General features: G+C 40.5%; 1 protein-coding gene across 2 annotated transcripts in view; it reads left to right on the top strand.

The window, feature by feature from the left end:
- The window catches only part of galnt17 (polypeptide N-acetylgalactosaminyltransferase 17), a 339,355-nt gene that overhangs the window by 146,904 nt on the left and 175,446 nt on the right, over window positions 1-17,005 (top strand). For both annotated transcript variants that reach the window (XM_048557604.2, XM_048557607.2), the window contains exon 5: window positions 1,958-2,155. In XM_048557604.2, coding sequence (XP_048413561.2) covers window positions 1,958-2,155 — 198 coding nt within the window. The remainder of the gene's footprint in view (window positions 1-1,957; window positions 2,156-17,005) is intronic.

The following is a 17,005-nucleotide window of genomic DNA, read 5'->3' as shown; positions in this document are numbered from 1 at the left end:
TAAGCCTGCCTCATTAACCATTACCGGATACAAGATAACCTGCTCTCTGGTTGGCTCTATGACATCTTACTCCAGGAAACTATTCAAATGCACTCTATGAATTTGTTGTTGTAGCTACCCTTTCCAGTGGATTGCCCCAATTAATATGGAGATTATACTCACTTATAAATATTGCTTTTTATTTTACATGCACCTATTATTTGTTGATTTATAGCCTTTCCCACAGAGTGGCTATTGTTTGTCAGTCTGTACACTACTCATACCAGTGTCATCTTTCCCTTGCTGTTTTTCATTTCCATCCAAATTAACTGTATGTCATGCAAGCCTAGATTGTCTCTTATTCATAGCGTTATCCCACTTCCTTTTGCATTCCTCCTAAAAAGTCAAATATCTTCCTTGAATGTTAAGTTTCCAGTTTTGAGCTCATTATAACCATTTTACATAACAGCTATGAAATCACATTCATTTTCCACAATTTGCACCGTCAGTTTGTCTATCTTATTCTGAATGCCTCATGAATGAAGATACAAAGCTATTAAATTTGGTCTATTTTGAAATCTGCCTACACCTTTATTGTTCCTTGGTACAATACGACATTCACACATTCTGTCTCTCTCTCTTATTTTCTGGTAACATTAAGACTTATCACTAAGATGCAATCCTACCTTCTTCTTTACCATTTTCTATGCAAAGAAATCCACCCCTACCACACGATTTGGCCTAAAGCCCTAACTGTAGCCCCAATTCTGTGCTTAGTGTTAAGTATGATGCCAACACAGGATCATCTGGATGTTATATGTTCACAGGAAGCTGCAGCTATTCTGAACACTTGAATTGGAAGCCTTCTCATTATCCACTTCTAAAATAAATGTCCATTTTTCTGTCTGACTTCAAGACAAAAGTTGTACTGAATCAGATCAATGCACGCAGAGAAGAGTGCAAACATCTAACATGTAAGAATTAACTGGACCCAAGGAAAACCAGCACAAGATTTTAAGCCTGAAACAAACAGAGGCAGAAGGGAAGAGTGAGAGAGGGGGCCTTCCCAAACTCATGCTTAGCATCATGTACTTTTTCTGTCTGTTTAATTAGCTGCTCATTCATTTTCTCAAACACAGACATCTAGCACCACTTTGTTGCATTGTAGAATACCATACCTTTACTTTAAGACTGTTTCTAATTCTATTCCCATAGATTGTGCTTTGTATTCTTAATGATTCAATATAAAGGATTGAGCTAGCAGACGTACAGTGATATCCCAGATTTCGCTGTTCCTCAGTGCAAGCAGGGAAGACAGTTTGCTCAGTTTGCTGGATGGCTGATTTGTATGCAGAGTATGCCAACATCACCACTTCAATTCCCATGCTGGCTGAGGTCACCATAAATGCCCTACCTTCTTATCCTCTCCCCTCGCCTGAAGTGTGGTGACCCTCAGGTTAAATTCAACAGCAGTTGCTTTTCTCTAATGAGTAGCAGCCCTCTGATCCTCTGGGACTTTGGTGACTACTACAGTACAAGCAGAAGACAAGCATCAGTGACATGAAACATATTTTAAACAAATCCCTTTTAATGTACAGTTCATTTGCACAATATGCTTAATAGCTCATATGAGCAGGTTTGGAAATTATTTTGTATTGCTGGCTGACAGTTAATGCTATAAAAGTATCGTGGTTGAGACAAAGCACGAACAATGGCCTTTCCTCCCCCTTCTCCCACAATGATACTCAAACAATTCAAATATTTACAATTCAATTTGTATTTCCTTATGTAAGAAATAGCCTTTCAAATATTGAAGGATAATTTAACAATTGAAATAATTGCATTATCACTAGGACAACTCAACTAACAATCTTTGGATAAATTTTGATACCGTATTGGCCTTGGCTGCATTTCTGGAGTATTGTAATTTTATACAATGCGAGCAGTATTTTAATTTATTTTCATTTTCTCTTTTCAGGGTTGAACCAGTCCTGGCCAGAATTAAAGATGACAGGAAGCGAATTATCCTTCCCTCTATTGACAACATCAAGCACAAAACATTTGAGGTTCAGCGTTATGAGAACTGTGCCCATGGTTACACCTGGGAGCTCTGGTGTATGTATATTAGCCCTCCCAAAGAATGGTGGGATACAGCAGACCCTACTTTGCCAATCAGGTCAGTTGGCCATTGTGGTTGCATTTGGAACACTGTTCTTTCAGACCTGTGTTAAGCAAATTAAAAATGGCTGACACCTGGCGCTAAAATAAATGAGTGGTACACTTTGTCTTCACTGGCTAAGGTGATCTAGTGACTCAATTCTTTCAGCATTGACGCAATCCATCCAACTGATGATCTGTGACTCAATGATTCTATTAGAAGTGGGGGTGCAGGGCAATCTGACACATGACTCCACAGATAGTGAAGTTCAAAAACTAGCCAGTTAGGTTCAAGTTCAGCGCCTTCACCCATTCTTTAAAATAAACTGTACATAGGGAAGTAGTACTGAAAAAATGTTTAAGAATTCAACATTAGAAAAAAAATAACAGAACCTATTTATGTAAATTCTAGAATGCTGGGGAATTCAGAGATGCATTGGTGGACATAGTAAGTATGTTGGAGGACTGAGAGCTACAAAGTAACACTTCTCTTCAAAAAGGAAAAGTCAAACCAAGAAGCAAAGATTAGTCAGTCACAGTGACAGTAATAAATCAGCATCTGGGAGCTGTCCTATGGCACAAAACTAATAACCTGTTAGAAAGACATGTGTTGATTCAGGGCAAGCAACACCAATTTGTAAAAGGGAGATCAATATGATAATTTAAAGTAATTCTTTGAGGAAATGGACAGATGGAGCAAGCTGAAGGAACTGATTAGCCTTAATCCTGCTTCTAAGTCCTACCTTCCAGTGTACTGTGTGCATTAATAAAGTAAATGCAGTGCAAATTTTGTATATCTGTTTTCAAAAAAAGTTGGAACATTAAGTACATGTAGATGCAATGCAAAACAATGTAGATTCAGTGTAATGCCATATTAAAGAGAATGAAGTTGCATGAATAGAAGATTGGTTAAAGAACAGTAATCAATGAAGTATGTTTAACATAAGCTTTTTGGCTATGAGAATACATTGTGACTCATTTATCAAAATTATCACTGCTTCAGGCATCCATTCTATACACCACGACTTTTTCTCTTCACTTCTTTTCCAAAGCTCAGTAGGTTAACTGTCAACTGAAGGCGAAAGACAAGTTAAACTTTTGAATGAAATGCTTGAGTCAGAATACTTCTGAGTTCTTAAAAGAACTTCAAATTTATACATGCTTCATTCAAGTTCAAGTTGGATGAATTTGGTATCAAATGCCAAGAAATACTTGTATTTTTTATGATAATGTAAATGTGCCTGGGTAGCTAGGTATTTGCAGTATTTAAATGAACTTCTGAGATTTCATGTCTGTCAACATATCTTATGAACCTTTTCATGGTTTTGAAAAGTGACTGTTTATTTGTTTTTGGACTCATTTTCCAACCTGCTGATGAAGGTTGCAAAACTGAGGCAAGTGTCTTCTTGTGTGTGTGTAAATTAATAAAAAGAAATAGTTCATCAACTTGACAGCATGTCTGTCTAGAAACCAATTACAGATTTTGAAGGAGTATTTTGACTGAATGTCACTGTTACAAAATTTCATCTGTGCACTTGAGAAACTTCCATTATTGCTTTGGACAGGTTACACGAAGTGAAGGGATTTGTGCATGAATCTTGACTCAATTGTCTTTGTTCAATTTTTACTCAGTATTTGATATTTTTCTATTGTACCAGATTATTAACTAGATATTGAAAGTAAAAATCCACCACACAGCATCCTTTTGTATCCTTAGGGATTTCATAGCCTATGAACAATCCTGAAACATCATCGCTTTTGCAATTTCGAAAAACCTAGCAATTGTATTATACAGGGACATCACAATGTAGACAGTGTTTTATCTGGCTGACAAATCTAGAACAACGTTCATCATTTCAGAATAAGGAATTAGAAAGCCAGAACCCAGAATAAGGAACAGAATAAGAAACCCAGAACAATCACTTAGGCCCAAGATCAAGAGAAATGTTTTCACTAAGACAGTTGGAAATCTTGGAATTTTTCACCACAGAGGATGTGGTTGCAGCGTCATTGACTATAGAAGGCTGAGATAGATAGATTGTTGGCCTTTCAGGGAATTAAGTGATATAGTGAGTGGGTCAGAGAGTGGAATTGAAACCCATGATCAGGTATGATCAAGTTGATGGTTGAGACTTCTCTTGGTCCTTCTTCTGTGATTTTATTTGTTTGTTAGATTCTATGCGGGAAGGCACTACTTACATTGTAACTTTTTTTCTCTCCCTGTTGCTATTGAGTTCTGTCTTCCACCTCCACTTCCTTGTCAACCTGTTTTCCATCATGCTGCTGCTTCTCAGCTTCTCATCCGATAAAGTAATAGAAACATAAGCCTTCATGGTGTCATGTGCAGCATATCAGTATAAATCATAATACACACTCAATTGAGTGCTACATCTCTTCTAGACAGCTTCACACAGTCGAGGTGTTGGTTTAGGATACTGAAGGGTGTTCTCTATTATTCCAGTAGCAGAAAGGTTATTATGGGAAGCCGCGATGGTACAGTGTTACTTTTCGCTGTGCTAATAATCTAGGCCAATGATCTTGGAACATTGATTGGAATCTCACTGTAGCAATGGTAACATTTGAACTCAATAAAATATACAGATCAAAAGCCATTTAAAAATTCATCTGGTTCACCAAAGTCCTTACGAATAGGAAATCTGCCAAATTTACCCAATCTGATCTGCATGTGATTCCAGATCTATAGCAATGTAGTTAATTCTTAACTGGCCTCTGGACAGTTAAAGATGGCTATTAAATGCTAGCCTAGTCAGTGATGCCCATGGACCATGAATGAATTAAAAAATATTTGTATATATATTCATGAGTTTCAGACTTCAATTATAAACCCTGTCCTGGATGAATAATACCCATAGCCCAATAACAAGCCTTTGACTACCGTGCTGGGTAAAATATCACTCAGCAGTTCCCAATCTGACCCACCCATTCTCCAATTCCCCGCCCGACTCTCCCATTCTCTAGTTCCCTGTCCAAATCTCCCATTCACTATTTCCCACCCACGTCTCCCATTCTCCAGAACCACCACCACCAACTCTCCCATTCCCCAGGTCCCTGCCTGATTCCCCCATTTTCCGGTTTCCAGCATGAATCTCTCATTCCCCAGTTCCCTGCTCGCTTCTCCCAGTCACACATCCCTGCCTGACTCTCCCAGCCATTAGTTTCCTGCCTGACTCTCCCATTCTCCAGTTCCCAACCTGATTCTCCCATTCTCCAGAACCCTCACTCCGACTCTCGTGGTCACCAGTTCCCTGCCTGACTCGTTCTCCAGAACCCCTACCCTGACTTTCCCATTCTCCACTTCCCCACCCAACTCTCCCATTCACCGTTTCCCTGCATGACTGTCCCATTCTCTGGTTCTCTGTCTGAATCCAGTTTCATAAATCATCGAATTCCTACAGTGCTGAAACAGGCCCTTCGGCCCAATAAGTCCACACCAACCTTTGGAGCATCCCACCCAGACCCATCCCCCTATAACCCACCTAAGCTACATATCCCTGAACACTATGGGCAATCTAGCATGGCCAATCCACATAGCTTTCACATCTTTGGACTGTGGGAGGAAACCAGAGTGCCAGAGGAAACCATGCAGACATGAGGAGAATGTAGAACATGGAACATTACAGCACAGTACAGGCCCTCCAGCCCTTGATGTTGTGCCAACCTGTCATACCGATCCAAAGCCCATCTAACCTACACTATTCCATGTACATCCATATGCTTGTCCAATGACGACTTAAATGTACCTAAAGTTGGCGAGTCTACTACCGTTGCAGGCAAAGCGTTCCATTCACTTACTACTCTCTGAGTAAAGAAACCACCTCTGACATCTGTCCTATATCTTTCACCCCTCAATTTAAAGCTATGCCCCCTCGTGCTCACCGTCACCATCCTAGGAAAAAGGCTCTCCTTATCCACCCTATCTAACCCTCTGATTATTTTATATGTTTCAATTAAGTTACCTCTCAACCTTCTTCTCTCTAATGAAAACAGCCTCAAGTCCCTCAGCCTTTCCTTGTAAGACCTTCCCTCCATACCAGGCAAGATGAAGGGTCTAGGCCCGAACCGTCAGCTTTTGTGCTCCTGAGATGCTGCTTGGCCAGTTGTGTTCATCCAGCTTCACACTTTATTATCCAACATCCTAGTAAATCTCCTCTGCACCCTTTCCAAAGCTTCCACATCCTTCTTATAATGCAGTGACCAGAACTGTACACAATACTCCAAGTGCGGCCGCACCAGAGTTTTGTACAGCTGTAGCATAACCTCATGGTTCCGGAACTGGATCTCTCAATTAATAAAAGCTAAAACACTGTATGCCTTCTTAACAGCCCTGTCAACCTGGGTGGCAACTTTCAAGGATCTGTGTACATGGACACTGAGATCTCTCTGCTCATCTACACTACCAAGAATCTTATCATTAGCCCTGTACTTTGCATTCCAGTTACTCCTACCAAAGTGCATCACCTCACACTTGTCTGCATTAAACTCCATCTGCCACCTCTCAGCCCAGCTCTGCAGCTTATCTATGTCTCTGTGCAACCTACAGCATCCTTCGTCACTATCCACAACTCCACCGACCTTAGTGTCGTCTGCAAATTTACTAACCCATCCTTCTACGCCCTCATCCAGGTCATTTATAAAAATGACAAACAGCAGTGGACCCAACACCGACCCTTGCGGTACACCACTAGTAACTGGTCTCCAAGATGAACATTTCCCATCAACTACCACCCTCTGTCTTCTTTCAGCAAGCTAATTTCTGATCCAATCTGCTATATCTCCCACAATTCCATTACTCCACATTTTGTACAATAGCCTATTGTGGGGAACCTTATCGAACGCCTTGCTGAAATCCATATACACCACATCAACCGGTTTACTCTCATCTACCTGTTTGGTCACCTTCTCAAAGAACTCAATAAGGTTTGTGAGGCACGACCTTCCCTTCACAAAACCATGCTGACTATCCCTAATCAATTTATTTTTTTCCAGATGATTATAAATCCTATCCATTGTAACCTTTTCCAACACTTTACCAACAACTGAGGTAAGGCTCACTGGTCTATAATTACCAGAGTTGTCTCTATTCCCATTCTTGAACAGGAGAACCACATTTGCTATCCTCCAGTCATCTGGCACTATTCCTGTAAACTCTTCACAGACAGACGCCTGAGGCTGGAATCGAACGCGGTCCCTGGCATTCTGAGGCAGCAGTGCTAATCGCTGAGCCACCGTGCTGCCCTAAATTTCCTGTGTCAAATACGTGAACTGTGCAAATAAACAGTGAAGAGTAAATTTGGGAAGGCAAGTCGTAAATGTGAGAGTTGGGCAGGGAATCGATGAGAGAGAGACAGTTGGAAAGACAATCTGCTTATGGGAGAGGCAGCTAGCCAATGGTATGTTGAAAAAGTTATGGTATTTTTAGCCAATCTTTGTGCGTCAACTTACACACAAGATTGGCCATTATTCAAGCATATACAGAGTACTTTCAGCCTAAAAGAAGACAGGCACCTATGAAGTAAAAGTCACAGTCACTGGCTGTTTTGCTTTCATTGATGTTGCGGTTGTGGCAGATTTCAATTGCAATCTATTTAGTGAAACCAAGATGTCTCATGGATTGAATTATTCAAATCTCATAGATTACATTCTCCTCTACCTTAGTGTGAGTTACACTTGCAGAATGTTTCTAAGTACACATGCGAACGTTTTAGTGAATAACAACTGTTTAGGTTACAAAGCACTCTAATTGGAGAAGGCATGTTCGAGGGATCACATTGCTTCATTTGGAAGTGTATCAAGAGAAGTGTGTATAATGAGCTTTGTACACCTTTTATCAAGCTTGTACATGTGATGTCATATATTTATACCAATGATCACGAGGAGGTTGAATAATTGTAGCCACTAAAACTTTCCATGGCACACAAGTTTATGTTCTCCCCCTGTGGAAAGTGTGGAGGTAGGAAAAACACTTAATTGGCAAAATGGTGGCAGATGAAGAAATCACGACCTCCCTTTTTCCACCCCAGTTCTGTTTTTCAGAGAATGTTGGTTCTCTTCCTGCCCTGCCACAAATTGGAGCCCTGAAGTGGAAAATGACTGTCCACTGAAGGTCTTCATCCCACCGCCATGAGAATTTAAACAAGTCTGCACTGGACTGGTGCTGTGTTGACAGCACAACGTACAAATGCATACAGATTGCCTGTGGTCTTCCAGGCCATTCAGTCATTCGAATCACATGGTACCCAATCGAAGGAGCCGGAAATGGAAAGAGAGAGGCACAAGATCCTTTCTTCAAAATTCTTTCAGGTGAAAGATGTCATGGGACAGGAATTTCGTTCTCTGGAAAGGAAAACAGAAGCTTAAAAGTGATTTCATCAGGGTGTTTTAAGATTTAGACCACACTGTTTAAAGTTTTGGCAAAGATCTATAGCTCAGGTTGTGGATGAAACTGTTGACTTGTTTGTCGAACTGGCTTGTTTTCGTTCAGACGTTTCATCATCATGCTAGGTGACATCATCAGTGGGCCCTCTAATGAAGTGATGTTATTCTACTCCACTTGGAATGTCCAGTCCATTAGGGTGAGTACTGTCATTTCCAGTTTTGATCTGTATGGGTTTGTATATGGGATCCAATTCTATCTGTTTGTTGATTGAAGTATGGGTAGAGACCGATGACTCTAGGAATTCCCATGTGAATCTATGTTTGGTGTGGGCTACTACGGTTGCCTTGTTCCAGTTAAATTGATGGCCTTCATTGTCTGAATGTACCATTATTAAGGAGACATGCACAAGAATTCCTCATCATAATGGACCGGACAGTATAAATTCCAAGCAGAGTAGAATAACATGAACTGAACCAGGTCAAAACCAAATAAAAGCAGAATGTTATTTATGTTATTATTGAGAGTAGTAGTCAATATGGATAGCGTAACTCAGGAATAAGGTGAATTGATGTTGCTCAGAGTAAATAAGGGCTGTTGAACAGAGAACAATCATGGGGTCTAGTGTTATTCCTGAAATATATATATATAAATTAGCCCCTCAGCCCCTCAAATATGTTCCACTATTCAATAATATCACGGCTGATAAGATACCCCCACATTTCCAATAACTCAATAACAATTCATCCCCTAATAATTTGAATTTGGGCACACAGAACACAATTCTGAAATAAAACAGAAAGTTATCGAAACGCACAGCAGGTCTGACAGCATGTATGAAAAGAGAAACAAAGTTTGAGATCAATGGCCTTTCATTCAAACTGCCAAGAGGTATAATGTAATAGATTTCAATTAAGCCATATTGAGAAACATTGGGAGAGGTCAGAAGAGAAGGTCTGTAATTGAGTAGTAGGATTGACTGTAAAAAAGAGAATTGCAGAGACAAAGGGAGTGGAAATGGGTCAAGTGAAACAAAAGCTGTGTCTCGAGGAGGTGTGAATGGCAGAATATTGAACAGCTGTCATCTCAAAGCAAAATAAAAGGACAATCCTGAAACTTGCTGACAACACGAATGTAGAAGGCACAAACAGTTCTAACTCCCTTTTGATGGGGCTACCTTATTCTGCTGAAGCAGTCCTGCTGTATCTCTCTTTTAGAATAGAGGTTGTATCTGGTTTTGCACTGGCCTGAAGAAATCAGAATTCCCAACCATAGACTTTGAGCTGATGAAAACATCCAGTTAGTGGAATCCTAATATGTCTCAAGCTTTGCCTGTTTTTTATAACATTTCACTGACCTCTGTCATAGTTATAATAGCAGACTGACAGAAACAGTGAGGAAATTTGGGGTCATTGTTAATACTATGTAATGGTCTACTTCTCCCAATCGATAACAACATGTACTAGCTCAGTGAGCATAACAAAACATCTTTAGGCACTTCACGGAAGCATAATAAAACACAACATGCCAACAACATCTATGTCCCACAAGGCTAATGACCTAAAGCTCAGTCATGAGATAGGTTTTAAGGACTATCTTAAAAGACAAAAGAGGTAGAGAGGCTCAAGAAGCCACACTTAGAGGGTGCTGGGTATCTTGTAATGTTGTGGAACTGGAGAAGAAAATGAGAATGAGGGTTTAACTGGAAGCCAGTGTTAACATTTGAATCTGGACACAGGCAGCAGAATTTTGGATGACTTTAAATTTGTGAAAGTAAAACATGGAAAATCAGCCAGAGATCTGTTAGAATAATCAAATGTAGAGATGGAAATGGCATGGTCGAGCATTTCATCAGCAGATGAGATAAGGCGAGATAAGAACGGATTCAGGTAGCAAACATGTTTCAGAGTCAGTGTTACTAACAACACTGTTCAACCTCAAAAATTTGCCAGGCAGAGGGAGGGAGTGGCTGGAGGGAATACTAAGAAACAGAGAATCAGATCTTCTCATGGGTGTGGAGATCACAAACAATGGCTTTGCTCTTTGATTTGAAGGAAATTTATCCTCATCTAGAACTTTGATATTGGACCATGCTACCTGCCAATTTCCAATCAGTGGAGTGGGGGTGATAGGAGGAGTAGTGATGAGATGGGTCTGGATTGTCAGTGTGTATGGGAAATAGGCTGTGCAATTTCACTTGATATTCTGCAGGTGCAGCAGATGAATGAGAAATTAAATTACAGAAGGTGACAAAAAATGTCTTCAGCAGAAAGGATATGTATGGATCTGGAGGTTGTTAACAATTTAGGTGCTACAAGCCTTCTCTGATTCAGCAAGGTCATGGCTGATCTGTTTTGTTTCAAATTTCACATTCTCATCTCTCCCTGATAATTGTTGATTTTCTTGCCTAACAAAAATCTTCCTATTTCCTGTTGTCTTAAAAATATTCACTGACCATGCTTTCTCCACTTCTGTGGTCGAGAGTTCCAATGCCACACAAGCTTCTGAGAGACAAAAAAAATCATTTATCTCTGTCCTAAAAAGATGATCATTTATTTTAAAATAGTGTCCCTGGTTCTGGATAACCCACAAGAGTAAACATCCTTTCCAAACCCAAACTTAAAACCAAAAGAAATGTGGATGCTGTAAACCAGGAACAAAAACAAAGTTGCTGGAAAAGTTCAGCTGGTCTGGCACCATCTGTGAAGGAGAAAACAGAGTTAATGTTTCGGGTCCGATGACCCTTTCTCTGAAGGGTTCTGAGGAAGGGTCACGGACCCAAAATGTTAACTCTGTTTTTTCCTTCACAGATGCTGCCAGACCTGCTGAGCTTTTCCAGCAAATTTGTTTTTCTTTCTTTCCAAATCCTCATTGTCAAGACCATTGAGAATGTTATGAACCCAAATCAATCACCCCTCATTCTTCTGAATGCCAGCGAAAACAAGCCTAACTTGCACAATCTTTCCTCCCAGGACAACCTGCTGATTCCAGGTATCAATCTAGTAAACCTCCTCTGAACTACATCTCATCCACTTACATCCTTCCTCAAATAAGGCGACCGAAACCACACACAGTATTTGAAATGTGGTCTCACCAATGCCCCATACAATTGAAATATAACATGTTTACCTTTAAGTTCAATTTCTCTCAAAATAAAGGCTAGCATCCCATTAGACTTCCTGATCATGTGCTGTGCCTGGTTGGAAGCGTTGAGATCAGACAGGGATTTGAAAACACAGTTGAAAATTCTAAAAATAAGATATTGCTTGCATGCTACAGATATGACTGTGAACTAAAGTAGAATGATGAATGATGGTAGTGAATGGAACTTGGTACAAATAGTGATACAAATGGCAGAGTTTTGGATTTTCTTATATTTGTGAAGAATGGAAAATCATCCAGGAATGCATTGGAGTTGTCAGATCTAAGATAATAAAAGTATTTGAGCTGAGACAGGGACATAGTGGAACAATATTACAGAGATAAAGAACATATGAACTAGCAGCCAGAGTAGGCCATCCGGCCCATCAAACCTGCCCTGCCATTTAATAAGATCATGACTGATCTTTTTGAGACTCAGCTCCACTTACCCATCCACTCACCATAACCGTTAATTCCTTTACTGTTCAAAAATTTATCCAGCCTTTCCTTAAAAACAATCAGTGAGGTAACTTCAACCGCTCTACTGGGCAGGGAATTCCACAGATTCACAACCCTTTGGGTGAAGAAGTTCCTCCTGACCTCAGTCCTACATCTGCTTCCCTTCATTTTGTGGCTATGCCCTCCTGTCCTACTTTTACCTGCTCGCGGAAACAACTCCCTGCCTCCACCTTATCTATTCCCTTCATAATCTTATATGTTTCTATAAAGATCTCCCCTCATCCTTCTGAATTCCAATGAGTATAATTCCAGTCTACTCTGTCTCTTCTCATAATCCAACCTTCTCAACTCTGGAATCAACTAAGTGAATCTCCTCTGCACCCCCTCCAGTGCTAGTATGTCCCTTCTCAAGTAAGGAGACCAAAACTGCACACAGTACTCCAGGTGTGGCCTCAGCAGAACACTATGCAGCTGCAGCATAGCCTCCCTGTTTTTAAACTCCATCCCTCTAGCAATGGCAGACAAAATTCCATTTGCCTTTTCAATTACCTGCTGCACCTGCAATCCTACTTTTAGCAATTCATGCACAAGGTCACCCAAGTCCCTCTGCACAGCAGCGTGCTGCAATTTTTAACCATTTAAAACATAGTCCATTTTGCTGTTATTCCCACCAAAATGAATGACCTCACACTTATCAACATTGTACTCCATCTGCCAGACCTTTGCCCACTCACTTAGAATATCTTTTTCCTCTGTAGACTTTCAATGTCTTCTGCACACTTTGCACTACCACTCATTTTAGTGTCATCTGCAAATTTTGACACACCACACTTAGTCACCAACTCAAAATCATATATGTAAATTGTAAACAAATTGTAAACAGATAGATTTAAGTGATCTTGGAGCTGGTGCAGAAATGTGGTCAGAAGCTCAGATTTGGGTCAAAGATTGAATTAATAAATGTACTTGTAGAATAAACTTGAGGTAGGAGTTGTTTACACCTCAAGAATTTATTGTGAATAGATGTTGCTGGTGGCTTTGTCTTGTGTTAAAATGTCTTTACCGAACATAGATTTATTAACTTCTCTGTACGAGAAATGCAGTGACACTTTCTCTACAAGTAAAACCTTTCTTCATTTAGAGGCTCTTTGGTTTTAACATTGCCACTGAATTTTTTTCTCTCACATGTAACTTCTTTATAGTGTAAAATTGCTTGAGTATCATTCTGCTGATAACCTTGCTATAGTGCAAATGATGTATAATTTGTGGTTTGGAGAGGCAATGGTTAAAAGTACACCAGCAATTTTGTTTGGAGACAATTACCATTTGCCCACTCAAGGAGATGCTGCTTTGTGGCAGTCAGCTGTGACCTGAAATCGGCACAACATTTTGCTTTGAGCACACAGTTGATTGTATATAGACAGAAAAACAACTTGTCACCCTCACTGATTTCAGTCCTTGAATGCAATACTGCCAGGTTATTTGAAAATCAGTGGCTCAAGTAGAGAAAGAAAATGAACATCAGGTATACAAACAAAGACGGAAGTTGATGGAAAAGCTCAGCAGGCCTGGCAGCATCAGTGAAGAGAAATCAGAACTAACGGGTGGCACGGTGGCTCAGTGGTTAGCACTGCAGCCTCACAGCATCAGGGACCCAGGTTCGATTCCCGCCTCGGGCGACTGTCTGTGTGGAGTTTGCACATTCTCCCCGTGTCTGTGTGGGTTTCCTCCGGGTACTCCGGTTTCCTCCCACAGTCCAAAGATGTGCCGGTTAGGTGGATCGGCCATGCTAAATTGCCCGTAGTGTTCAGGGGTGTGTGGGTTATAGGGGGATGGGTCTGGGTGGGATGCTTCAAAGGGCGGTGTGGACTTGTTGGGCCGAAGGGCCTGTTTCCACACTGTAGGGAATCTAATCTAATCTAATCTAAGAGTCCATTTTAGAACTGAGGTGAATAGCAAATTAAGTGATCAACTAATGATCACTTCCCACTCCTATCAATACATCTTACCAGCTTCAAAAGGGTTTGTTGCTGTGTTGGGAGATTTTCAGGAAAACCCGGTTACCCTCTTCACATTTTCCAACGGTCAGCTCTCCTTTATGTTGCCTCTGTGGTTCACGGGCAAACCCACTGGCAGCAATGGCTGCTCTTCATGGCTCACTGTCACTTGGAGTGTGCACTGTCCCCACAATTGCTGAAGTCTACCTGCCTGGCTCCCACACAGTAAATGAATCAAAAACTTAGCCTTTGAAAGTGCCTGAGCATGGAAGTTGTGTTTTCTTCCTTCTGCAGCCTCAACATTGGCTCCTTCTATTAAAGGTGTTGTCAGACCCCAGCAGTTTAATGGAGCATCACCTCAGGGAGGCAGCTGGATGGCTATCACAGTGATGGATTTTTAATTGGCCACTGAATGTAAAACTCTGTCCAGGGTCCTGAAACATGCCTACACACGCTCAGGTCTCTGTTTCAGTCCCAGTGATGGGGCTGCCTTATTTCTGATGAAAGCCGGCCCCATTTAGGTTAATTTTTGTTTTACCCAGAAGTGATCTTACACATGACTGATTTTTTTTTATGCCCCACCACCAAATCACCCGTGTATATTTCATCTTCTATCCACCACTACTAAATCACCCATGCTGCTATTTAATCAATGACATGCAAATCTCAGCAAGGGCAGTGTGTAAACACCAAAGGTAAAAGAAAAGTAGGCAGAGAAGATGGGGCTTAAACCAAAATGGAGTTGGGGAGTGGAAAGAAAAGGATCTTTACCCTCTGCAGGGCCCCCTCCTCTCTGAAGCCTTGAGAATACTGATGGACACCACATGTTCTGTCTCCAACACAACCAGTCATGAGAGTAGCCATGGGAGAGGGTAGACAGTCAACAACTATGTCTCCCTCCACTGCCTGGGCCTGTTAATTGCTGCTTTGGCCTGGTCCAAGAGCAAACACATGAGGAGGTCCTGTGACTTTCCCACACCGCTCTGCATCTCAAAGATCAGGAGCACAGGGCTGAAGTTAACCAAAAACATAAAAAAGGTTTTGAAATAACGAAAAAGGGGATGCATCTGCCCACAACCAGGATATGCATGAACCCAGGGACTCCATACTACCCTGTCTGAATTAAAATTTTCTAATTAGCCTGCTCAGGAGCAGATGGAGCCTGAATGTAGGGATATTCTCACATCACTACACAAGTCCCTATTTGGATTGTTTTTCCATTTTGTGCAGGGTTTATGCCACTGTGGTGCCCACCTGTGTGGAAGGCAAGTTTTTTCTCATATGCCCTCAAGATATATTCAAATCAACATATTCAGAGATGTTATTATACATGACTGGAGCCGGTGGCACTTAAGTCAGGCCTCCAGGCTCAGAGATGGGGATGCTACTACTTCACCACAAGACCCTCTGTCTGGATTATATTCCCCTCTGTTTTGAACCTATTTTTCTAATCAACCTGTTTTTGTTTGAATTACTTGTTCTGTTTTTATTTAACTTATCTTTCTAATCAACCTGATCAGAGTTGTTATTACATACCTGTGGAGCAAGTGGGGCTTGAACCCACGTCTCTCCGTTTACAGATAGGGATTCTACCTCCGCATCATAGTAACCCCTGTCTGGATTTCCTTTTCTGTTTTTAAACTTATTTTTCTAATCAATCAGTTATCCAGTGCAACCTTTCATATTACCTATTCCTCCATTTGTTACCCTTTCTCATGTGGCAAAATTGCCAGCTACATTTTTCTTTTAATGTATTACCAGTCGTGCAGATAGTACATTAGCTCAGGTGTGCACCCAAAGTGGTTCTGAAGACCAATTCCAACAGAGGACAAAGACATTCATGTCAACTTTAGTGTATTTTTTATGTACAGTGTTAATCTGGAGATATTTAGTTATAATTTGGATGACCAGTCCTCTTATTTTGCTGGAAACACCAACTGATTTATTTTCATTGATGAATACCTTTATTTATAGAAAAGGCATTAAGTAATGTTTGGTGAATATTTTAACAATGCCCTGAAATCATATGTAAAACCATTTAAGCTTGTGCTACTTTAGTTCCCAATTACCATGAAGTAAGGAGAAACTCAAAAAAATCTCTTGTTATGGAGTGTAAGCATTTTTATATTGATCATCTGTTCATCCTGGCGCAAATGGGCCTCAAGCACTCTTTATTAATGGACAGTTACACAAACCAACTTCTTATGCATGTAAATGTTTCTCATAATCGTCCTATAATGGGTGACAGGCTGTTAGTTGTTCAAGTGTAGGTGGACATAGTAGTCTGATATATTTCCTAGCAATGAAAAATAGATGACAGGAAGGAAAATATCTGAAGTTAGGAGTTTGAGATGAGGAATGTTACTGATATGATGCATCAGTAGGGCAGTGAGAAAGAAGGTAATATTTCCAGAAGGTTAATACGCAAATATGTTGATTTGATGAATTGCAGAGACTTATGTTCTCATATTTTTATTTCTACTTTGCCAAAGGATTGGTGAGATTTTGGGGTATTAGTGCCTTTGATGATTGCCTTTTTGAAGCTTGTATTTGCTCCCATGAATCCATTTTGCATAGACTGATAGTCTTACGTGCAATTTCCTTTATCTATTATCAATTTTTAACGTAGATTTAAATTTACTTTGCTTTCAGTTAACCGTAGAAGTAGTTGAGCCTCCAAATTTTTGTTGTGGGTGTGGAGTGATGGTTTGAGCTGTGCAAGTAAATTTTAGCCTTCTGCATTCACATAAAATGTTGATAACACATTGGCCATTGTAATCCAATCATTTTTTTCTACTGAATTGACTGTTTTCTCCTTGAGCAGAAATCATTACGCGAGATACTTTGCTTGAAGCAACGTATTTTCAATCACATTATT

This window comes from Stegostoma tigrinum, chromosome 27 (assembly GCF_030684315.1).
Source record: "Stegostoma tigrinum isolate sSteTig4 chromosome 27, sSteTig4.hap1, whole genome shotgun sequence".
NCBI lineage: Eukaryota > Metazoa > Chordata > Chondrichthyes > Orectolobiformes > Stegostomatidae > Stegostoma > Stegostoma tigrinum.
The sequence above is the reverse complement of the archived record's forward strand: the minus strand, read 5'-3'. Positions and strand labels throughout refer to the sequence as shown.